The sequence below is a fragment of the Ceratotherium simum genome, chromosome 20, assembly GCF_057802395.1.
Source record: "Ceratotherium simum simum isolate JZ-2026a chromosome 20, ASM5780239v1, whole genome shotgun sequence".
In the NCBI taxonomy this organism is placed as follows: Eukaryota; Metazoa; Chordata; class Mammalia; order Perissodactyla; family Rhinocerotidae; genus Ceratotherium; species Ceratotherium simum.
This window is the reverse complement of record NC_141919.1, coordinates 45,103,634-45,128,868: the sequence shown is the minus strand read 5'-3', so window position 1 is coordinate 45,128,868 and position 25,235 is coordinate 45,103,634. Positions and strand designations below refer to the sequence as shown.

Here is a 25,235-nt window from a genome sequence, read left to right as displayed (position 1 = left end):
TGTGTTGGTTCTGAGCTTGTTTTTCTTTCTGGTGTTAAAAAAACTGAGTCATTTTTGTTTGTTTCCCTTAGGCTTTAGCTTTATTTTTCTTACTTGTATAGATTCATACTGGTCTTTTATGTTAATCATTGAGTATGTGCCCTTTGTAAAATATGTGGTCATCACAGAGATTCCTCTGTAGCTTTTATTTCTTTGGATATTTCCTCATTTGGATAATTAATCTTCGGTTAGAGTTTTATTTTTGAGCATCTTTCTGTGCTCGTGTTAGCTGTCCTTCCTCATGAGATTATTTGTTTTCTCTGACCATTTTGAAAACGTACAGGACCCTCTTCACTTCATTTTCCACTTTCACTATCATACACTCTGAGGTGACATAGTTATTTTTTCCAAAGGCTCCCACTACTTCCATTTCACGTATTTTCTTTTATAGAAAGAATTAGGATGAAACTGACAGTTTTTATTATTTTTCCTACTTCTTTAATGGAAGTGTTTTTAGTTTTAGGGTAGGATTTCTGTATTTTATAGAATACATGACCACTTTTTTTGGCGTACTGATCATGACTGGCTGCTTATCTAAGCGTGAGTCTATAAAAGGTACATTTATATTTTCTAAAATTAGAATCCAGTCTTTAGTATCTCTTTGCAAGCATATATTTATATTTAACAAGCAAAAGCAATGCCACAGAAAACATGACAGTTGTGAAGTAGACGATGAGTTTGAGCACACCTTCCTTGGACGGGCAGGTTGTGGAGCACTGAGAGATTGCTAGCAGAAAATATGACCGTGAGGCCCTTTTAAGTGAGTAAGTTTCAATAGATCTTTGGGGGAAAAGTTGCCTGATTCTAAACTCCAGTGCTTGTAAATACTGAAATACCTATCTTGGCTTCATTTTTTCCCCTTTGTGCATTTTCATAAATTTCTGCCTAGATTTTGATATCAAGCTTTTATTCTATTAGAAGCCTCTTTAATGAAATGGTATGAGAAATGGTAAATGAGATTTTTAAAGATTTTCTTCCTGTTTACTTCCAGATTACTAGAGGAAAGATTATAGTCAGAAATCTCTCATGTGTCAGCCTGTTATTGTGCCCCAGTGTGTCCCCAGAATATTTACTTACCTGATCTATGGTAAAAGGCTGGCAGGAGGTGGTCCCTGTTGTGCCTTTGTGCTAGAGTGGTGCTGTCCTCAGAGGCAGTGACTTTGGATATGGCCCTTTTATATACTCTCGTGTGTGCATTCCGTTCTGTTTGGCTCACGTGCTCTGTGCTGAGCCGAGGTCCAACACTTTGCCTTTGTCCATTGTGTCCCTCTCATGGAGTCTCCTTCTCTGTCAATATCACCTGTCAGGTTCTAAGACCTACTTTGTATTCTTTGTCTATGAAGATCTCCTTGACTTTTTTTTTTTTTTTTTTTTTAAAGATTTTATTTATTTATTTTTCCCCCAAAGCCCCAGTACATAGTTGTCTGTCATAGCTGCACATCCTTCTAGTTGCTGTATGTGGGACGCGGCCTCAGCATGGCTGGAGGAGTGGTGCCTCGGTGCGCACCCGGGATCCGAACCCGGGCCGCCGGCAGCGGAGCGCACGCACTTAACCGCCAAGCCACGGGGCCGGCCCTCTCCTTGACTTTTCGCTATTGCCTTGTACACTCTGAAATTGTGTTATTCTTCATTTTGCACAGTTTAGCACTAGAAAATGTTATGTCCATAAGCATACATAAGCACCACAAGGGCAAAGACTATGTCTTAATCATGCCACAAATATTTAATCTACCCTACCCATGGCATTTTGTAAGTCCTACCTCTTCTGTGGCCTTTACAGCACCATCATGGCATATGTAATAGATACTGAGTAAATATTTATTAACTCTTGGAGCAATGTCTGGATTTGTGATTCTTAAAAGTTAGGTTTACGGGCTAGTGGACGCTCACGTTATCCAGAAGTTCAGTGGAGGTTTGGTAGAATACTAGACAGGTTTCTATATTAAATTGTTTGCTTTTTCTTCTTTATCTGTAACAGTTGTGCCATGATTAAATTTTGAATATGATGGTTAACATGATGCATTTAAATTTAAATCAATAGTTTAAAACAGTACATGAAAAAAAATAGTCAAGTTCTGTTAGTTTTGCTGAGACGAAGATTGAAGGCCTTTACAGAAAAGATTATTCTTACACGTTAAAAGAACAATTGTTTTCTTTTCAGAAAATAAAGTATTGGTTTCTTGAAAAGGTTGGAATTCGCTAAAACTGTTAAAAGTTAGCAAGCTGACTTTCTATAGTTAGAATACATTAGAAGTGTGTTGTTTATAAATTAAAAAATTTAGTAAAACCAAAATTTTCTCTTGTCTAAGAAAAGAAGTCCATGGAGGCATAGCCTTGCTGTCTAGTGTATCGTAGACGTTGTTACTAATGAGATTCAGCGGGTCTGTAACACTGGAGGCTGTGGAGAGTGGAGATTCAGGATCTAGAGGGAAGGATGGTGAAATGTGTCGTTCTAAGTGGCATAACCACTGAATGTGAATAACTTAAAATCAGATGACAAAAACTAATTAAAAGAGAAAACAAAGTAAAATAGTTTAACCCTTTTAATAACCTGCTCTATGATTAGCCTGATAGGAATATTGGATTTCGGTTTTCTCATGTTCTACTCCAAGATATATATATTTTTAAATATTTTCAAAAATGTTGTTTCAGATTTCTAAGTAGAAATCAACTTTTTTTTTTAACTTTTTGTCTTGGAAATTTTCAAACAAAAATAAGAAAGAAAGTAGGAACATAACTCCCATGACTCAGCTCTATCTTCAACAATTATCTACCTGTGGCTACTCTTTTTCCTCTATACCCCTACCAGCTAGCTTCACAGCGCTAGATTATTTTAAAGCAAATCCGAAACATCTTTTCAGTTCATCTGTAAATATTTCAGTATGTGTGTATTTCTTAAAGAGGAGAGATCTCTTTTTAAACATAGCTATATTACCTTAAAAAGTAATGTGTCTTAATACCATCAAATAGTCAGAAAGTGTTCATATTTCAACTAGTTGTAGTCATTGGTGGTATTGTGATGTTAAGATTGGTCGATTAGTCCAGATGTTGTCAGCCTGACACCTAATGGTTCTAGTAGCTGTGGTTATTGTCTAGGTCCATTACTTCATTAGGGGGTGCAGGAGAGTGATACATATTTTTAATCTTAAGATATCCAGTGTTCAGGTTTCTCTGATTGTCTTATAATATTTTTTAAACTATATTGGTATGAATTGGGATCCAGATCAAGTCCCTACATTGCACCTGGTTGATAGTCTCTGTTTAATCTATTATACTTCCCCTTTTCCTCCCGCCCTCCCTCTCTCCCTCTCTTTGCAGTTTATTTCTTGAAGAAACTTGGTGTCTGCTCAAGTTTCTCAGTTTGAATTTTGCTGATTGCATCCCAAGCCCAGTGTTTATTTAACATTCCTTTATATTTTGTATATTGGTAGTTAGATGTAGAGGCTTGATCAGATTCATGTTCTATTTTTTGATGGGAATATTTAGGAGCAATTTCTGCTACTCTCTTCTTATCCTGCTGTATTTTTCTTCATAGCACCTGGTATTTACTTATTTATAGTGTTTCTTCTATGACTTAAATGTAAGGCAGGGACTTTTTTTTTTTAATTCTCTGCTATTTCCTCAATGTTTAAAACAGTGTCTAAAAGAATTTAAAACAATATTGTAGGTGTTCAGTAATATTTGTTGAATTAGTTATATTAGGTTGTTGTTGGACTCGTGTCATTCATCCTCATCTCTTAACTTTTATTGCGTATTTTACATATATTTTTATGTCATTTCTACATTTTGAGAGTTTTTTTAACATTATCTTCGAGCAACCATTGAATGTTTGCTTTTGATGACTGTATTTTAAAATTCTAACATTTCTGTTCTCTGTCTTTTTTCATGGTACTGTGTACTTCTTTTATGGCTGCATTGTCCACTTCAGTCTCTCTAAGGATACCAAGTAAACTCCCTCACGCCTCATGCCCCTCATTAGATTATCTTCTGGCTCCTAAATTTTCTGTGTTTGTTCCTTTGTTCGTCTTGGTCCTTCATTCATTGTCGCTGGGTTTTTCTGGTAGCTGGTTTGGGTTTCTCCAGTAGCTGTTTGGACATGCTTCTCTAACAGATCTCTTTCTTTAATATAGGGGGATGGAGTAGGCCTCCCACAGACAGTGTTGGGGCATGTGGCAGGGAAGGGGAAGGAAAGAAGGAAGGGTTCAATTGGCCCAACTATTCTGAATGAATTTAATTTTAATTATCTTGGTGTTTGTTCCACAGCCAGCTCTTCCTTGCTTCCAACACTCTCTAAGAAAGAGCTACACTCATCTCTGGGGTCTTTGTCTGTGGTTTTGCTTTGCTTTTATTTTTCTGTCACTTTCATCCTGCCTACTCTCATTTTGTAAAAGCCCTGCAAAATCTCTTTTTAGATGATACCCTTTCTTGTTTATCATATTAATAGTATGATTTCATTTTTCTTTTAAAACTTTTTACAAGGTTATATTGTTGGAAATGGTTGAAGTAATACATGTGTTCATAGAGCAAAATTGGGAAACTCATTTTCTTCCCTTTCCCCTCTTCTTTTACTCTCTTCTCCAGAAATAACCACTATTAATATTTTACTTATGTTATTTTTAGCTTAAATATGGTTATCACTCTTTAGCTTACTTTTTTAACTTAATATTTCTTGATCATTTTTCTATTTTACCAAATTTTTTCTTTTTTAACAGTTTTTCCCCAGATGGATAAAATTACTGTTTTTTATTAATAAGTAAAAAATAGTGTCTTATTGTTTTAATTTGCATTTCCCTGATTAGAAAATAGCTTGAGCATTTTTTCATGTGTTTGTTGATCTTTTGTATTTCATATTAGAGAAATGCTTGACCTATTTCTACCCTTTGCCTATATTTTTAGTTATTTCTTAATGATATCTAGACATTGTTATATGTTCTTATATTTGTCCTTTTTAAAAATGTATTTCACTAATATTTTCTTGTAGTCTGGCCCATCTTATGATTTTATTTATGGTATATTTTCTTTCTCAGAAGTCTTACATTTTTATTTAGCTGAATTTGTTGATTTTTTCCCTTTATGGATTCTCCATTTTGTGTTTTACTTAGAAAGGACTGATGTTTGTTAATTTTATCCTCAGTTAATTTATAATTTTTCTGCTATTATTTTTAAGTAACTCTTTTCTGTCACTTCAGTGGGTTCTTGGTAGGGAAGAGACTTAGATATGTGTGCTTAATTTGCCATCTTTAGCAGAAGTTCAGACAGATATTTAATTATTCCATGTTCTGGGGCTTGTCTCTTGGCTTAATTTAATAAGTCACTATCAAAGAAGTTTCACAAGCATGCAGTCACTCATAACATTAGATATGCTTTGATTTTATGCATTAAAACTATTTCTGATAAGTTGAATTATTAGCAAGTAGAATAATATAGGCCCTTTCAAGGTTTAAATATGCTAGCACAACTTAAAAATCCTTTTTTAATTTTTACCACTCAAAATGTTTGTAGTGAATAATTCTTATATGTTTGTTTACTTTCATTGGGTGTTCTATTTAAAACTTTTAACAAAAAGCAAACTTAAGACATAAAATACGTTTCCTTTAAATAGCTTAGAGAGTCCCTGCAGCTCTTAAACATTGAGGTTTGTTATAGATGATGATAAAAGTACAGGTATTACATTTTATTTTTCCCTGTTACGTAGTACACTCCCCTTTATTTATACTGGAAGTATATTACTTTAAAGTGATTGTGTGTTTTCTAGTTGTATTTTTTCTCCTTGTCGATAAAATGTTTAAAGGGTATTGGGTGTTCTATTTAGTTGCCAAATATTTTGCCTTTATGGCTTTATCCCATGTTCATAACTATGCTTCATTGAATAATGGAAACAAATATTTCTCTGATAAATTATTCCATTTATTCATCTGTGTCAGTGATAAATTTAGATAGTAATTCATTCATCTTGCTGTCTAGATACTGAGTCTAGATAGATTTGTTTTTTATTTAAAAAATCTTTGGTACTTGGGTGCAGAGTTTGATCGGGGTATGGATCAAGTTGGTAGCACAAAACTAACAGGAAAACGAAAGAAAAGAGAAATGGTGGAAGCATACAGACAGAGGAGATGGAGTAGAATGTATGTTGGTGAGTAGTTGGCTAGAGGATCAACTGTAAGAGAGAAATGCTCAATAAACCCCTGAACTCTTTATTACTTTTTTCTTGAAAAATATTTTAGCTCTTACTTTCTCTTCCTATAACTGTTGTTTAGCCAAGCTCTTGAACTCCTTTAACCCTTTCCCATAAGTTATTTACTCCATTTCCTCATTTAGATTGCTTTTCTCTGAGGTTCTCTAAATGGTAGGTAGTATTTTAGGTGCCACCCTTCTTACTGGAAAGGAGCAGAATTAATGTAAGGAATGTATCATATCCTCTGGTTTCTTTGTGTATAGTTTAAAGTTACTTCAGTTATTTTGCTGCGCTATGACATCAGGATCTAATTTTATGCTTGCTCTCTTCCCTGAGCGACTTTTGATTATTGTCTTTTACATAATAGTCTGAATTCTTATTCTTAATATTTTTAATTGCATTTGCATTATTTTACCTCAGACCCACCTGTCTTTTATTTTTCTTGGTGGATTTCAAAACCTTAGTTTAATATCATGCATACATTGAAACTGTGTTTATTTCCTTTAGAGGAGCAGAAATAATGTACCTTAGATTGGTTTGGTACTCTCAGACTCCTAAGCCCATGTGAAAACTTGAAGATGCTCTTGTGTTTGCAGAATTTTCATATAATTTAAATGGGCAGTCGCTTCCGCCTGAAAACACACACACTCGCCTGCATGCAGAATGGGGAGTGGAAGGACAGAACATGACCACGCTGATATTTTAAGGACTTTGAATAAGGCATTTTGGGGTAAAGTTGCCTTTTTAGAAAGAATGTACAAGTTTTACCTCTTCCACTTTGAGAATCATAATTGATAAGGAAAAACCCTATAGTTTCCTGATGGTGAAGATGAGAGTAAATTGTCTTTGGAAATGTATTCATATGTTTGCAAATGATGCTTTAAAAATTAAATCAGTAGAATGATGAAAATTAAGGAATAATGAAAAGATTTCAAATATGATCCTAGATCTTCAAATAATTTGTCATGTTATATTGTACAAGTCACTTAACTTGTTTTCTTTCACATTTGTGAAATGAAGTGCTTAAGATAAATTATTTCAGATATAAATTATACAAAGCTTTGGTATCCATGGTGCAGGTGTAATGGGCAGATGGAATCTGTGAATGTGTTCACCAGTACTGTTAGGGAGGACTCAATCACTTGGATTTTGGACAATTCTAAATATAAACAGAGAACACGAAGTTTATAGAGCACCATTTCTTCAGTAATAGAATATGTATAACTGTTTCTGATGGTGAAATGTGTTTGGGACTCCATGGTGGGAGGTGGGGTCAAAGCAGCCCTCTAATCATAAACAGAAGAGGAATTTTGACCAGGGCATTTAGGTTACATGGTTCTTTCCCCCTTTTTTTGTTTGTTACAGGCAAAGGGGAAGATAGTGATGTACTCAGTATAAATGCAGATGCTTATGACAGCGACATAGAAGGCCCGTGCAACGAAGAAGCAGCTGCTCCTGAGGTCCCAGAAAATACAGTCCAAAGTGAAGCTGGCCAGATAGATGACCTCGAGAAAGACATTGAGAAAAGCGTGAATGAGATTCTGGGACTGGCGGAGTCCAGCCCCAAGGAACCCAAGGCAGCCGCCCTGACTGTTCCTCCAGCGGAAGACGTTCAGCCTTCTGCACAGCAGCTGGAGCTGCTGGAACTGGAGATGAGGGCGAGAGCTATTAAAGCCCTGATGAAAGCTGGCGATGTCAAGAAGCCAGCCTAGTTATACCTCGCGCCTGGAGTTTAGGTGTGTTTAAACAAAGCCGCGTCCTGTAAGTTTTGTATCTGAAGTTTATTTTGGGTCTTATATGATATTTCTCCTGTAGCCCGTATTAGAGAACTCATTTTAGGGCTAAAACACCTATATGGGTCTTTTTTGTTGTTGTTACTTTTACATATGTGTTATTGTTTTATGACTTCATGGCAAATATCGCTGGATAACCTGGATACCTTATTAGATGACTATTTAGCTATGTCTGCAAATTAATTAATATCTGAAAACCCATTAGCAAAGAGAAATGGTATTTTTTTCTTTTTTTTTAATGTTTTGGCACCAAACCTAAAAGCTTAAGAAAGATTGACCAAGCATGTCGCTCTTAAGGCTATCTGTATTTTGTGATAGAATGATAGAATATTAAATTATTGCTCCTAGATTTGTTAACAGTTTAAGAAATTTAGTTAAGCTTATATGCACTTTTAAAATATGTATCGTCTTGAAGATGCCTTCGTATGGGGGAGGATTTACTAGTAAAAACTGAGTAATGTTTTTCATTATAAGGCTTAGAGATCTGGAATGGCTGAGGAAAACTTATTTTATAAAAGAAAAAAAAGACTTAATTTAAGGCAGTTTTTAACAATGTAGAAGTAATTGCCCAACTTTAATTCCAGCAGACAAGCCATTCTAACAGGTATTTCATATTATTGGACACATGGTTCAAGTTTTTTTCTTCAATAAAAAGGGAACACATTTTCATTTACATTCCAAGCTATTAGGAAGAGGAGAATATTTTATCGTACAGGCTTTCATCTGGTGTTTTTGCTTGAAGATCTGATGTGCTATATAATTCCATGAATTAAAAGTAATAAAGACTGTCATTCTGGATCTGAAGACTTTTGATACATTTCCAAAAGTGGGATTAATTTTAGAAGCTTTGATAAGTTGATGTTCCAGTCTAATTTTGTATAGTTTTTGTAAAGAAATTAAAATATTGCCACAATTATGGATGCTTTTTGCCCCATTACTAATTGTAGTTGTTCGATACCAAAATAAATTAAGGTAGAGACCCTTAACTTAAAATAAATTTTTTTTCTAAAATAGAAATCTGGAACTGTTGTTTTTATATTTGCTAACAAATATAGTATATTTTATTTATAAGTCATGTTCTACTAATGTTGTATGAGGATTTTCCTTATATACAAATCTTGCAGGGATTGTGTTTTATTAGCTGGCTTAATTACATATAAATTTTAGAGTGTAGGTATCTTATGGAAATAGAGAGTATTTATGAAACTTTGGAGTTGCAGTTAACAAATTCTTTTTTTTGGTTCTTGAACACAACTTTAAATAATCCTGTCATTTTCTTTGTTTTCCTCCCTGAGTCTTTCTAATGAAGCGCAAAGGCCTGTATCATTTGAAATGCTCTTAGGCTGGTAAACGTGGATATGATTTAAATAGTGAGTTCTCATTGTTAACTGCCTTCAAGATGAAAAAGCATTGATTATGGTAAAGTAACTTTTCTATTCCAACTTACACTAAAATTTAAAGTAATAACAAAGTGGTGTGGAATGAACCCACAATTTGGGCCAAGTATAGATGGCAGCCTAAAAGTTTTAAAAATTCTCAGTTCTATTCCATCATAAAAAGTGGGTAAAGAGAGTTCAGTTATAGTTACTTTTCCTGTATTGTATCTGTTTAATTCTTAAAAAATAGAAGACCAATATGCTATAACTTAAAACTGCTAGATATTTTGACATTTTCTTTATCTTCAAGTAGACTCCCTTTTTAAGACAAAAAAGTGCTAATGAGTATATCAATAGGAGCTCAAATACATTTCCTTGATATTTAATCATTATTTTAAAATGTGCTGTGATGCAATGGAAAGTGTGAGAGTTAAGAGCAGAGGGTTCTGGTTCTACCCAAACCGGCTCTGTAACCTTGGACAAATTACTATAAAATATGAGAAATAAATTGTTAACCAATATATAAGATTTCTTTCTGCTATAATATTCTGTGATACCAGTACAGAATCATAAAATTTGGGAAATTTAGGGAACTCTTTTGAGTTCAAGTATTTTTTAACCCCTTCCCTTCCCCGTCTCCCCATTCAAAATGAAACATCCATTTAATCCCTTTGTCCCGTAGTGTTGCTGGGCATGAGCGATGATCCAGTTTGGGTTTTTTTTCCTTTTACCTATTACAGTCTTTATTTTCAGAATGGCTTAGTAAGTATACTGTCTGGAATTCTCTCTTTGGCCCATAAGTTTATGTTATCTTTAATTTATTGCTTTATTTATTTCAAAATATGTAGATAATTTTAAGTCAAAAAAGGTTTTTTCCAAGGCTTGTAATGAAAAATAGTATTCTCCTTTCCTATTCTTTTTACACCAGCTCTTGCTACCAAGAGGTAACCACTTTCAAATCTTTTAGCGGTTTTTTCTATTTATCTCTATTTCTAAATAACATGATTATTATGCTATTTCTTGATATTTCAGTTTTAGATTTTATCTGTTGATCTATTTTGGATTGTGAAGATTAAGCTCTATTTCTTCTACTGTCCCCTAAATGCACATCTTCTTCGCTCATCCTCTCAATACAGTGCGGTTACATCACACTTTTTGGTTGTTAGTATTCAATATTTATACTATTCTGACTATGTAAATACTATTCACAACTGGACTTCTGGTTCTGTAATTATATTTTCTTTTTTGGTCCAATTTTTGTTTTAAGTTTTTTGGGATGAATAATGTAATTACCTTATTTCATTTGCTCAGTGTTCGTGTGGTAGACGTTAATTTACACCCTAACCGTCCTCCAGAAGTGTAAATCTCTCCTCGGTAGGTTCAAACACATCGTATAATCTATCATTTTATTTCCTTAAAGACATTCCTCCTGGATCTGTCTGTTCTGTGCTAATCTGGCTTGGTTGGTTGTCTCCTCTTTCATATTAGGCATCCCATTTCCTGAGTCCTCTGTCTTCCTCTTTTAGCTTATTCCCTCATTTTGGTGGCGTACATCTTCCAACAACTTCCTGTGAAAGAATGAATGAATGAATAAGTTGTTTTGATTCATTGGTGTGACTCTGCATGGCTCATTTCTATCCATACACTCGATTGAAACATTATGTGAGTGTTGACGTCTAGGCTGGAAATCATTGTCTTTCTGAATGTTACAGCACTGCACCAGTGCCTTCCAGCTCCATTGAAGCTGTTGAGAAGTCATTTGTCGTCTTTTATTTTGTGAGGAAGATTGGCCCTGAGCTAACATCTGCCAGTCCTCTTTTTGCTGAGGAAGACTGGCCGTGGGCTAACATCCATGCCCATCTTCCTCCACTTTATATGGGATGCCACCACAGCATGGCTTGCCAAGCGGTACGTCGATGTGTGCCCGGGATCCAAACCGGTGAACCCCGGGCTGCCGTAGCGGAGCACGTGCACTTAACCGCTTGTGCCACTGGCCCCTGTCATTTTGATTCTTGATACTTACATGTTTCCTATTTATTTTTCTTTGGAAGCTGTTAGGATCTTATCTTTATTCTCAGCACTCTGAAATTTCCTTATGATGTGTGAGAGGATGAATTTTTTTTCATCCATTGAGTTAATCATTGCTGGACTTTTTCAGTGGGGAAATTCATGTCATTCAGTTTTGGGAAGTTTGGTTTTTTGTTTTTTGTGTTTTTTTTTGGTGAGGAATATTGTCCCTGAGCTAACATCTGTTGCCAATCTTCCTCTTTTTGCTTGAGGAAGATTGTCCCTGAACTAACATCTGTGCCAATCTTCCTCTATTTTGTGTGTGAGATGCCACCACAGCTTGGCTTGATGAGTGGTGTGTAGGTCTGCTGCCAGGATCCGAACCCCCAAACCCCAGGCCGCCGAAGCAGAGTGCGCGAACCCAACCACTATGTTACCACGCCAGCCCCCTGGGAAGTTTTTTTTTTTTGTGAGGAAGATCAGCCCTGAGCTAACATCCATGCTAATCCTCCTCTTTTTTTTGCTGAGGAAGACTGACTGTGAGCTAACATCTATTGCCAATCCTCCTCCTTTTTTTTCCCCAAAGCCCCAGTAGATAGTTGTATGTCATAGTTGCACATCCTTCTAGTTGCTGTGTGTGGGATGCGGCCTCAGCATGGCCGGAGAAGTGGTGCGTCGGTGCGCGCCTGGGATCCGAACCCGGGCCGCCAGCAGCAGAGCGCGCGCACTTAACCGTTAAGCCATGGCGCCGGCCACCCCTGGGAAGTTTTTAAATATTGCTTCTTGGATAATTTCCTCCCCTGTGTTTTTTTCCAATCTCTATTTCTGGAACTTCTTTTATTAAGATATTGATATCTAAGCCTGATTTTTAAATTTTTTATTTCTTATTGTCTCTAAATTTTCTGTCTTTTTCTTCTACTTTCTTGCATATTGTCTCAATATTCTCTTCCAGTTCTTCCAATGATTTTTTAAAAATTTTGTCCTATAATTTTTAATATCCAGAAGATCTTTTTATTTTTTATTCTCAATATTCCCTTATAAAAAGTAGCATTCTGTTCTTGTACCTGTGGGCCAGTGGCTCCACCCTGGTGTCCTGGTGACTTTGCACATGTCCTGGTAGGCCATGCAGGCGGAGCTTGAACCTCCCACTGGCCTACGTCTTGGTGCATCCCCCTCTCATCCTCCCAGGAACGTGGCCAGACAGGCAGTATTGTGAGGAACCCTCGCGAGAACATTTTCTCATCCGCCTTTTTTTCTTGAGGGAGACTCCCTATCTTACAGAAAGATGTCGGGAGGCAGTTTTCCCGTCTGCCTCCTTGGTTCCTTTGAGACGTGCGACTTTCTGTCTCGCCCAATTTAGGGCAGAGCTGCAGGCTGTAAAGTTGCTTAGCTGCAGCATGACATTAGCTCCTCAGCAATGGTGTCCCATCCGTCCTCTTGCTTCTGGTCCCTTTTACTTTGTCGTCACCCTGCACAAGGGCCATGGGGACTTGGCACCTTTGACTGCTGTTTTCACTGTCTCTGTAAGGCATGAGCTACCTGATTCTAAAAAGAGCTCATTGTTTTTCTTTGCCAGCTCCGACTGTTAGGCCTTGCTCAGCCCTCGCCTTGGCCCTGTGCTTGACAGTTTTCATGGGTGTAACATTTTACCTCTCTGAGGATGTTAATTTCAGTGGTTGTTTTCAAGTTTTCTTCTGCTTTTTGCCTTCTATTTCCTTCAACTTAATTTTTTTCTTGTGTGTTTTGCTCTCTGTCTGATATTTTTTCAAATTTCCTTAAATCTTTGGTGATGTTTGGTTGCTTTCGTATATAAGACACTGAAAAGCTGGTTGGAAGCTCTTTATGGATGAGGCTCATTAATTGGTGGAATATACTTTTCTCTTGGGCTGTCTGAGTTTATCCACAGTTCACTTGGAAGGCTTTTCACTTAATCCCCCTGTTCCAATGGGCTAACCCTGCACTTAACTTGCTTGGTTTCCTGAGTTTAGAAATCTCATGCTTCAAGTTTGCCAAAGTCTCCTGTGGAGTTGGTGAACGAATGGCTGCCTGTCTTGGAGGAGACTGACTTCTGTGTTCACCCCCTGCCCCCTGCATGCTGTCTTTGGAGGAACCCGGGATCTTCATTAGTGAGCCTTACTTGAGTTTGTGTTTAGAAGCAAGTTGCTTCTTAGTTTCCTCTCTCCACAGACCCTTAGGTTGCAACCTCCTTCATCTGCTAAGTCAAGTTCCACTCATTTATTTCTGCTCTAGCTTCTAAAATTTTCTTGACGCATCTCTGTCTTCTCTTTTACCGTCTATTTGGTCCTTGTAATCTCTTACTTGTCATTTTAGTGGACTTTCATGACAGAGCAGTGGCAAATGTGGTGTTTAGTATACTTTGTTTAAGATGTCACTTGATTTCTTAATCTATTTTTGCATTTGTCAATCTTAAATTTTTTTTTCTAAATCCAAGTTGAGATTCATGTGGAATCTTAATTGAGTACAAGTGGAAAGGTTTGAGAGAAAGAGAATAGACAAGGATGACAGCATGTTACAGTGACACTGTGGCTTACAGGTGGCCATATGTTTTTCTTCCTTCTTTTATCCTAGGAGTTTTTACTAGAATATGTGTTGGTGTTAGCTACTAAGTGTTGATATTCTCAGATATGCCATATGCTTTTTCATTATGTAACATTACATCCTTTTCTTAATTTCAAGAATATTTCTTGAATTATTATTGCAGCATTTGTTCTTTTTCCTTGCTTTGGTTTTCTTCTGGATTTCCTATTATTTGCATTGGGTCTTTGCCTATCTTCAATATATGTCACCTTTTTATGAATCTTTTTAATCTTCATTTTGAGTTTAAAATTTTCCCCTTTTCACTTATTTCTTTTAAGGCTTATCTGTTGTGTTTATTCACTCCTATGTTCCTTCTAGTTTAGTTTTCATTTCTAAAATGATTTTTTTCTTTCATTTCTAATTCTTCCCTGGATTCTGTCACCTCACATCTAATTCTGATTCATGTTGTTCTTTTATGGCTTTTGTCATTTTCTTAGTGACTTTAATCTCATTTTAAAATACAAGGTAATAGTTTTGGTGTGTTCTGTGGGTCTGTCTGTCTGGTGTACTGTCATTGTCTGTAGGAAGATTATTCTCTTATTCTCTCTCTTCTATTTCTAACATATTGCATAAGAGTAGACCTTGATATTTTAGTTTCTCATTTTTATGTGAAGCTCATTTTCCTGAACTTTTAGAAGGAACCTGGTTCAGATGAGCTTTTCTACGTTCATGCTCCTTTGTCTGTTTTTTGTTCTCTAATGTTCGAAATATGGTGACTTACTTTTTGAGATTTCCTGGCTCTGTCCCCCTCGCCCCACCTTTACCTGGACTTCTTTACCATCCTGTTGATTTTTCTCTATCCTGCTCACGTTGATTCCACTACCAGTGGATTCTCCTTAGTGTGAGGTCTGTCCTAGAAGGGAGCCCTGGCTGGTCAGTTTCAGGACGTCTCGGTCTAGACTGCTCCAGCTCCTTTCAGACCTTACTACCCCTTGCATTCACTTGGTGTTACTAGAGGCAAAACCCTCCCAGTTTCTGTTGCTGTCTCAACTTGGCTCACATGATTTCTAGTTATTTTGGGTTTCTCCTATTATCAAGTCTATTAGATGCCCACCCAATTGACTTCCCTTTGCTGTCTCCCAGAGAAGTACTGATATTATGAAGGTCTTATGACTTATTACTGGTTTGTTCTAAGCTGCTTATATTTTGGGGTTCGTGGGAATACCTATACTTAGTTTTGTTTTAAATGTTGTCCATGGTTTTTGGTTTTTCTTTCTATTGCTCTGCCTGGTTTTATGTGAAGATTTTCAGAGATTCAAAAACTCTGGTTTTGCTGCTACCATCTTCCCAGGATATGCCTATTTTTTCGTTTTTCAATATGTATTCAATCTTCATTGTACACAAATAATAATGTAGAATTTTATATCAAGGAGAACTAATTCGTGTGTAAAATATATTACTGAATTATTTACAAAGTATTCTTAAAATTATTTTGTTAATTTTGACAAGTCGTCTTTAAGTTGTTTTTTTTTGTGTTAGGAAGATCAGCCCTGAGCTAACATCCATGCTAATCCTCCTCTTTTTGCTGAGGAAGACCGGCTCTGAGCTAACATCTATTGCCAATCCTCCTCCTTTTTTATTTTTTTCCCCAAAGCCCCAGTAGATAGTTGTGTGTCATAGTTGTACATCCTTCTAGTTGCTGTATGTGGGACGCGGCCTCAGCACGGCCGGAGAAGCGGTGTGTCGGTGCGACCCTGGGATCCGAACCCGGGCCACCAGTAGCGGAGCGCACACACTTAACCGCCAAGCCACGGAGCTGGCCCCTTTAAGTTTTTGAAGTTATTTTCTTTTTCAAAAACTAAAGCCTGTTTGTTATCTTATTTGGTAGAAGCAGTTATTAGTCTGCAGTAAAACAAATTAGCACTGCTCCTCAACAGCAAAGGAATTTAGCGTTATTAGGTATATTCTTATGATAGATAGTTATTGTCAGTTGAAAGATATTTTTTACTCAAGATTAAAAGTCATTTATATAAAAATAAAAAGATATGACAGATTCAAAGGACCAATATTTTAATGTTGTTTTAAAATTTTTTGGACGAGAAGAATTGAATTCACTGTGTCACTTTTAGAAGATAAATTATTTTTTCATTTGGACAATTTATATTATTTTTTACTCTTCTGTTTTAGTAAGTCTTCTCTGTCTGGAACATAGTTTCTCAAAGTCCAAAAGAGAACTACAAGTTTTAGTAACTGATTTTTTCCCTCTAAATAAATTTGATATAGGGTTTTTAATAAGATTCTATCTTTAATATGGTATTTAAAATCACCAAATTAATGGAAACTTGGTATTATTGCCTATCATGTTTATCAGTCTATATAACATGGTCACAAATAAGCAAACAAAACTCTCTGCTGAAACAAGATTCAGAAAGTATCAGTACACACTATTATATACAGTTTTTCTCTCTGTCCCGTAGTGAAAAAGATAGCTTGATGCAGTTGATAGCTATAAAACAATTGTTTTGGTATTATACCTGTATAATAGCTTATTTGTGGGATTTTTCTATTAGTAAATATGGGAAGAAGGGAGTGTAATATCAAGAACACTAAGGTATCAAATTAAAATCTAATTATGAAATGCTTTGGCTTATTCATGATTATATAAACCTTCATGTTTATTTCTACGACAAATCTGCAATATGTAAAAAGAAAAAAAAAGTATTTATGTTACCTTATTTACAGCCAAATTTAAATGTTAAAATACTGCATTTTTTTGGTCACATTTCATGTTTTATAGTTATTTCTTGCCATTAACATTAAAATATGTAAATGGAATACTTATGCATTCTAAAGCCTGCAGAAAGGTTTTTTGCTGCACACTAGTTAATCAACTTCTGCTGCCGTCACAGGAGAAAGAACGAGAGACTGTAACTGTACGTACAGCCTGGTTATGAAACCGTGGAAGACAAGTAATCACCCTTGTTTGTTTTTTGTAAATATGTGTTCATACAATTGACTGTTCTCTTTTAAATATACCTTAAGGTAGCATCTTTTTCCACCTAATCTGTAGACTGTTTTGTCAGAACTTAACATGAATTTTAACCTATGGCAAAAACCAGGCTGACATAACTTACTGTTTTCCATGTTGAGTAAATGAAATCGCTCCCTCCCAGTCACAGAACATTTACATCAACATATGACAACTATAAGAACTTGGTTTTTGTATTTCCATTTGTATAGTAATTAATTGATTTTTTAAAAATGCCTGCTAGCCTTTAGTGAAGGAGGGGCATTTCACTGATAGCTATTTTTTTGAATCCCCAAAATGAACCTTTATTAGGTGTATTGATCTGAAATTCAGAAACCTTTAAATTGTAACTCTTCCTCAAAGAATTTAAACATTGTGAGTTGTCAATCTTAAGCACATTTTATTGTGAATTACTTTGAAATTATTTGCCTTGATTAGCTGGATATTGTCAGAAAATAGTTTTGATTGGTAGGAAAATGAAGTTTATATTTGGAGTATATGGAACTAGCAGATGGATAGGAAACTGAGGAGTGCGATCACCCACCTTGGCTTGGTCGATATATCTGCCTTGAACTGGCCCTACCTGACCACCCTTCTCAGTAAATCTTTTCTGTCTGCTTTTCTTCTCTTTTCTCTTCCACCTCACTATTTACTCTTTCCTCTGCTCTTCTGCCATTTTCCTGTCCTGCACTTTCTTCCTTAACTGATTATTATTTGAGACAAAGGTGTTTTTATTCTTTGTTGTATTTTCAACCTATACACTTAAAAAAATAATAAAATGCACGTCAGAAAAGTTTGTTTGAAAACTTGCTTTTCATTTTTAAAGTAGATAATTGAGAATTTTGTACTCAGAACCAGAGAAACCATTTCCAATCGAATTTTGGATTGTATATTAAAGATCTAGTTCAAAATACCAACAAATTGAATGTTTATTTATTGCATATTATTTTCAGAAAAAAATTACTTTTGAAATAGTATTTTTCCATTACAAGAAAAGATTAAAGTTTTTGGTCATGGCACTTCCTTCTCCCATTCCCTAAAATAATTTCATTGTATATGTCACTCAAATATTAATTCTCTTCCTCCTACCTTTCTCCCATAACTTCAGTTTAATGATCAAGAGTACATGAACACTAGGTGATTTTGAGTTCAAAGTTTTTTTTTAAAGCTTTGTTTCCTAAGTCCTAATTTCTTATTTCTCATTTGCAGTATTGTAGGTTTATTCCAAATAACTTGGTCAAAAGAGAAAAGTATAGAGAGAAATCTCACTACAGTCATGCACCACATAACAACATTTCGGCCAATGATGGAACACATATATGACGGTGGACCCATAAGATTAGTACCATATAGCCCAGGTGTGTAGTAGGCTAGACCATCTAGGTTTCTGTAAGTACACTCTATGATGTTCACACAACAACGAAATCGCCTAACAATGCATTTCTCAGAATGCATCCCTGTCATCAAGCAACACATGACAGTACCCATGTGTTAGTGGTGATGCTGGTGTAAAGAAACCTGTGCTGCCAATCGTGTAAAAGTATAGCACATACAATTATGTACAGTACATAATACTTGATAATAAACAACTATGTTACTGGTTTATGTATTTACTATAATTTTTATTGTTATTTTGGAGTATACTCTTTCTACTTATAGGAAAAAAGGTTTACTGTGAAACAGTATGCTGTGTTATGCCGGCCACAGCCTCATACATCTTTGTTTACCATCTCTTGATTGCATCATTTTCTCTTGTGCTAGATTTAATCTTGGGTTATTTTGTTCATCGTGGCCTATAAGTGTACAAAATCCACTGCTAATGTTGCCAGTAAGAGGCTACGTTGAGTGATTGACCTGTAAATCAAATTAAAAGTGATTAAGGGCTATGAAGGTGGAAAATCAGTGATGGTTATTGATCATCAGGCATGTCCCATTCCACCATAGCTATGATTGTGAAGAACAAGAACAAAGTGACGGTAGCTGTTAAAGGATCTGCATCATTGAAGGCAACGAGACTAACAAAAATTCGCGAAGGGCATATATCAGACATGGAGAAACTTCTAATGAGTTAGATTGAAGACCAGACACAGAAGCATATCCCTCTCAGCACCATAAGAATCATGGCCAAAACAAAAAGTTTGTGATATTGAAAGAAAAGGCTGGACCCGACTCTGATGTTGAATTTACTGCTAGCTCTGGGTGGTTTAAATGATTCAAGAATCATGTTTATTACATAATGTGAAATTGAGTGGTGAGTCTGCAAGTGCTGATGTGAAGGCAGCTGAAGAATTTTTGGAAACTCTAGATAAGCTGATTGTGGAGGAAAATTACTTGCCAGAGCAAATATTCAGTATGGATGAAACTTTGCTATTCTAGATACAGATGTCTGAAAGGACTTTTATCCCTAAGAAGGCCAAGTCAATGCCAGGTTTCAAGGCTTTTAAAGACAGGATAACAGTCTTCGTTTGGGGCAATGTTGCAGGCTACTAATTGAAACACTTTGTGATCTGGCACAGTGAGACCCCAGGGTCTTCAAGCATATCAATAAGCACACACTGCCAGTGTCTATAGGAACAATAAGAAGTCATGGATGACCCATGCTTCTCTTTCAAGATGCCCTCCTGAATTGCTATGCCAGTGAAATGAAGAAGTACTTTTTGGAGAAAAACATGCCTTTCAAGATTTTGCTTTTTGTTGATAATGCTCCCAGATGTCCTCCTTTTATTGGTGATCTTCATCCCAATATCAAAGCAGTGTTTCTTCCTCTACAAATACCGCCTCTTTGATCCAACAAATGGGTCAAGGAGCTATAGCAGCTTTTAAGGCCTACTACCTGAGGAGCACCTGAAACGACAAACAGTTAGCCATTGATGAGTAAGCAGCTAGTAACTATGGAGGATCACAATTGGCCACCTCAAAATATGTCTCGGCCTGAAAGACACTTGACCCCCACCCCCACTAACTGACCAAAAGAGTTTGGGATGGGAGGCCTGCTCCCAGAATAGGCCATCACCATAGACATCTCCTGGTATCTGGAGGGTCTTGCTAAGCCCATTCTTAGTTCTGGTTACCCTTTGTAAGAGACCTTTACATTGGTAAAGGAAATCTCCATTTGTAAAGGTATCTTCTTCACTGTACCAAGAAGAAGTGGGGGGATGGCCTTACTGAGAAACTTAGAACGGAAGGCAAGGACTTAAATCAGCATGATAAACTTACCCATTGTTAACTGTGCTGTTTAGGCAATATGCTATCTGACTCCCACTAGGTTCCCATAGATAACATCTCCCTGGAGCCTCGGTCACCATGGTAATGGGTGTTTGAGCTATTTTTTTCCGGAATTGGAACCCTTTGTCCACTTCAGGCCGGTTGAGACCACCAACCCATCAACTGGGCCCACGCAGACATGTGTCTGATAAGCAAACTTTTAACGTCAAGAGGTTAAAACTCCACCCTCAGGGCATGCTAACACTGCCATTCTGTGAACATGGGTCCTACGAAGAGGCATGAAACCTGACTACGCTTGCACAGATCATCAATTAACTCATCTCTCCCCACCTCCAATCATTTCAGACCACCTTGCCCCCTACCCCATAAATATCCCTGAGTCCCTATTTTTGGGGAAGCAGATTTGAGATTCATTCTCCCGTTTTCCTTTCTTGGCTGCCTTGTGATAGTAAACCTTCTCTCTCTGCTGTAATCTCGTCATCTCGGTGTTTGGCTTTCTGGGCAGTGGGCAAAAACTGACCTGGTGTGGTAACAGACCTTTTCCCAGGCTATTGCTGCAACTGAGGAAGACATTAAGAAGACGCTGATGCAATTCCAGAAGGATTACAACATCTGTGATTGCATCAGGAACCTTGCTTGGGCTTGAGGTCATGTCACCAAGGAGTGTACAAATGGCATCTGGAAGAAGCCACTCAAGAGGTTCGTCCATGACTTCAAAGGATTTGCCAAGTATGAGGAGGTTGCAAAAATCAACAAGGTTGAGATGGCAAAAAACTTTAACCTAGGTGTGGATGAGGACGACATTGAGGATCTTCTAGAGGTGGTTCCTGAGGAATCAATGAGGAACTGTTGGAAGTGGAACAGGAACACACAGCTGAAGAAGAGGCAAGAGAAAAGGAAACTGCAGGAGAAGAAAAAGAAGAAGAACCCCCAAGAAAATTCACAGTGAAGGGTTTAGCAGAAGCGTTTGCAGACCTCAACAAGCTCCTTAAAAAGTTTGAAAACATGGACCCCAACACTGAAAGGTTTTCATTAATAGAGAGGAATGTTTATAGTACGTTATCTGCTTACAAGCAAATCTATGATAAAAAAAAAAAAAGAAACAAACCAAGCAAGCCACTGTGGACATATTCCTGAAAAGAGTGACGCCTCCTCGAGTAGAGCCTCAGGCAGGTCCTTCAGGAGGTATTCCAGAAGAAGGCATTGTTATCATAGGAGATGACAGCTCCATGCTTGTCATTGCCCCTGAAGAACCTTCTAGTGGGACAAGATGTGGAGGTGGAAGACAGGGATATTGATGATCCTGAGCCTGTGTGGGCCTAAGGTAATGTGCATGTGTTTGTGGCTTAGTTTTTAACAAAAAAGTTTAAAAGGTAAAAAAAAAAATTTTTTTTAAATAGAAAAAAGCTTATAGAATAAGGATATAAAGAAAGAAAACATTTTTGTACAGCTATACAATGTGTTTGTGTTTTAAGCTAGTGTCATTACAAGGGTCAAAAAATTAAAAATTTATAAAGTAAACAAGTTACAGTAAGCTAAGATTAATTGTTGAAGAAAGAAAAATATTTTTTTATAAATTTAGTGTAGCCTAAGTATACAGTGATTATAAAGTCTACAGTAGTGTACAATAATGTCCAGGCCTTCACATTCACTCACTGCTCACTCACTCACTCACCAGAGCAACTTTCAGTCCTGCAAGGTCCATTCATGGTAAGTGTCCTATACAGCTGTATCATTTTTTATCTTCTATACCATATTTTTACTGTATCTTTTCTATATGTAGATACATAAATACCATTGTGTTGCAATTGCCTACAGTATTCAATACAGTAACATGCTGTACAGGTTTGTAGCCCAAGAGCAATAGGCTGTACCATATAGCCTAGGTGTGCAGTGCGCTATACCATATGGGTTTGTGTAAGTACCATCTATGATGTTACCACAGTGATGAAATTGCATAATGGTGCATTTCTCAGAACGTATCCCTGTCGTTAAGTGCTGCATGACTTTATACAGATGTAATCTATTAGCTGTTTTGCCTTGTTCTCCAATATTTAAAATCATTATCTGTTGATGAAATTAGCAATACAAACACGCACATACACAAACACACTGTCATTGTTGACAGGAGTATAAAGAGTAAAAAGATAAAAGGCAAACAATAGTCTGGAGGAAAAACATTTGCACAAATATGAAAATCATAGGGTTGATAGCCATAAGATATCAAGATCTAAGACATATATTCCAGAAATCACACATTGTCAATATCCTAGAATTGTGATTAACAGGGGTTGCTGATTCTTCAAGCTCAGAGAATGGGGGTAGGGGGAGTGCTGGGAGATGTGAGGAGGAAGCAATACAACAGGGAGAAATGCCAGCTCTCAGCAAAAGAAGAGAAAGAGCTCTGGTTATGTGGTCCTTGGAGACTGTTGAGTGCAGGGGCAAATAGTGTCCTGTTCAGGAGTTTTGTTTGCTTTACGTATCACACTACAATTGTGATACACTATAACTGATGTTTCTAATGATGAATCTGAGTCTGCAAGAAATGGGGTTCATGTGCAATTGTGTGCAAATAAGCTTTGTTGTAAAAATGTGTAAAAAACCAAGATGTTTTGGTGTAAGAAGAGCCTCTTTTCTTGGTTTATTGGATAAATGAGGCATCATCTTAGGCAACTATTGAAAACTCCCTGTTATATCCACTTACATTCGCTTTGAGTCCTAGCTGCAGCCAAACTCTTTAAATTTGCCAGAAAATATGTAATTTCTGTTCACTGAAACAGTAGAATAAAGAAAACAGACTTGTGTACTCCGTGGTAGATGGCCATATAATGTCATTTAAAGCATAAGATATGTTTGTCACTGAAAGCTGAAATTAGCCCCAGAACTAGTGGGCTTTGTTTGACACTTGAAAGGTATAATCTCAATGAGGTACATAATTAGAGGTAACAGGCTTTTATGCTTGGCAGGGGTACGTGGCACGTTTACTTAACATACCTTGCTTAATCGTATTCTCTTGACAGATTCTGCAAATATCATTTTCCATGGCAACATGTGCCCCTATATGTCTGGTACTCTCTATGAACAAGATTTTTGTATGGTTGATTGACGTTAAATGATGAGAACCCTGGGGTATGGTCAAAGCAAAATATCAGATACTTTGTATGTAACAAGTATGAGTATTATAACTTATCTGAAAGAGTTCAATTATACTACAGCCAAGAAATCAACCTTTTTATTACCAAGTTTACTGTATCCAGCTTCCTCACAGTTCAGTGCAGTATCGCAATGAACACTTTCTCCTAGTGCCTTGGTTTAAATTTTTGTGTTTGTATTATCCTGTAAGGAGAGCTCCCAAATTACATTTGTATATCTAGTCCCTGTAAACATTTAAATTTAACTAGTCAAAGCAGTGAATAACCTTTCCTTTTTTGCAGAATGTTTAATAAACAACTCCTAAGTAAAATAATAGAAAACAATAAACTTAAAATGGTCCTGTAATGTTTTAAATTTGTATCATTGTTTTTTAAAGATGGAAGTGGGGAAGAAAAGAGAGCTTCAGATTTTTATATTTAATTGAACTAACAGCATGTGCTGACAAGTAATAAATAACAGCAGTTCGAAGTGACTAAATAAATTGGTTTCCACAAGCAATGATTCATCTTCTGTCTTTCATTGCCATCAGGTTATGAGACAGCTTCTTTTTGTCAGCTTATAGGAAAAATATTTGATATATAACAATCCTGTTTCTGTTCCTGCAATAGAAGCTCATTATCTTCTCTAGTCATTGCATTTTAAAATATTTAAATACAATAATTAAGTCTACATTTGGTTGTTCATTTTCTAAAACTTTGTGAAGCTATCATTGCTCAGTCTTTGTGGTGTTTTACAATATTCTGGCAGTGTCATTTCCCTCTTAATTTTTTCTTTGACTCATGGGTTATTTAGTATGTTACTTAGTTTCCTAATATTGGGGAATTTTCTAAAGATCTTTCTGTTATTAATTTTTAACTTAATTCTATTGTGATCATAGGACATATTTTATATGACTTGAATCCTTTGAAATTTATTGAGATTTGTATTATAGCCTAGTATGTGGTCTATGTTGGTAAGTATTCCTTGCACACTTAAGAAGAATGCATATTCTGCTCTTGTCTGGTGAGGTGCTATATAAATGTCAGTGAGGTCAATTTGGTTAATAGTGTCGTTCAAATCTTTTATACTCTTACTGACTTTCTGTCTATATCTTCTTTACTTGTTGAAAGAGGGCATATTAGTTTTCTATTGCTGCATAACAAATTACCACAAATTGGGCTTAAAGCAGCATAGTTTCCATGAGTCAGGAATCTGGGGATGGCTTGCCTGAATTCTTTGCTCAGGGTCTCAGAAGACTGCAATCAAGATATCAGCTGGGGCTGTGGTCTCATCTGAGGCTTGGGAGCCTCTTCTAAGCTCGTGTGGTTATTTGCAAAATTCACTACGTTGCATCTGTAGAACTCATGGTAGCCTGTTTTTTTTCAAGGCCAGTAACACAGAGTCTCTGACTTCTTCCATCTCTAATCACTAGACTCTACTTTAATGGTCCTACCTGATGAGGTCAGACCCTCCTAGGATAATCTCTCTATTAATTAACTCAAAGTTAATGGATAAGTGACCTTAATCGCATCTGCAAAATTTCTTCACTTTTGCTGTATAACATAACTTAATCGTGGGAGTGAAATTACATTCTGCCAAAGGATTATACAGGGCATGTATAGCAGAGGATGAGAATTTGGGGGGTGCTTTTAGAATTCTGCCCACCACAGAAGTATATTAAAATCTCCAACAACAATTGTGGATTTGTCTCTTGCTCTCGTACTCTATCCTTTTTGCTTCACATATTTTGAAGCTTTGTTATTAGGTGCATAAGTGTCTAGGATTATTATATCCTCTTTAAAAATTAATCTCTTAATTATTATGAAATAACATTATTATCCCTGGTAATGCTCTTTGCTCTGAATTCTATTTTTTCTGTTACTAATATAACCACTTTGGCTTTCTTTTGATCAGTGTTAGTA

General features: G+C 36.4%; 1 protein-coding gene across 1 annotated transcript in view; it reads left to right on the top strand.

Moving 5' to 3' along the window:
- CAAP1 (caspase activity and apoptosis inhibitor 1) overlaps nucleotides 1-8,805 on the top strand; it is a 49,510-nt gene extending 40,705 nt beyond the window's left edge. The window contains exon 6 of the mRNA XM_004428390.3: nucleotides 7,580-8,805. Within this exon, the coding sequence (XP_004428447.1) occupies nucleotides 7,580-7,926 (347 nt within the window). The 3' untranslated portion in view covers nucleotides 7,927-8,805. The remainder of the gene's footprint in view (nucleotides 1-7,579) is intronic.
- Nucleotides 8,806-25,235: the final 16,430 nt, after the last annotated feature.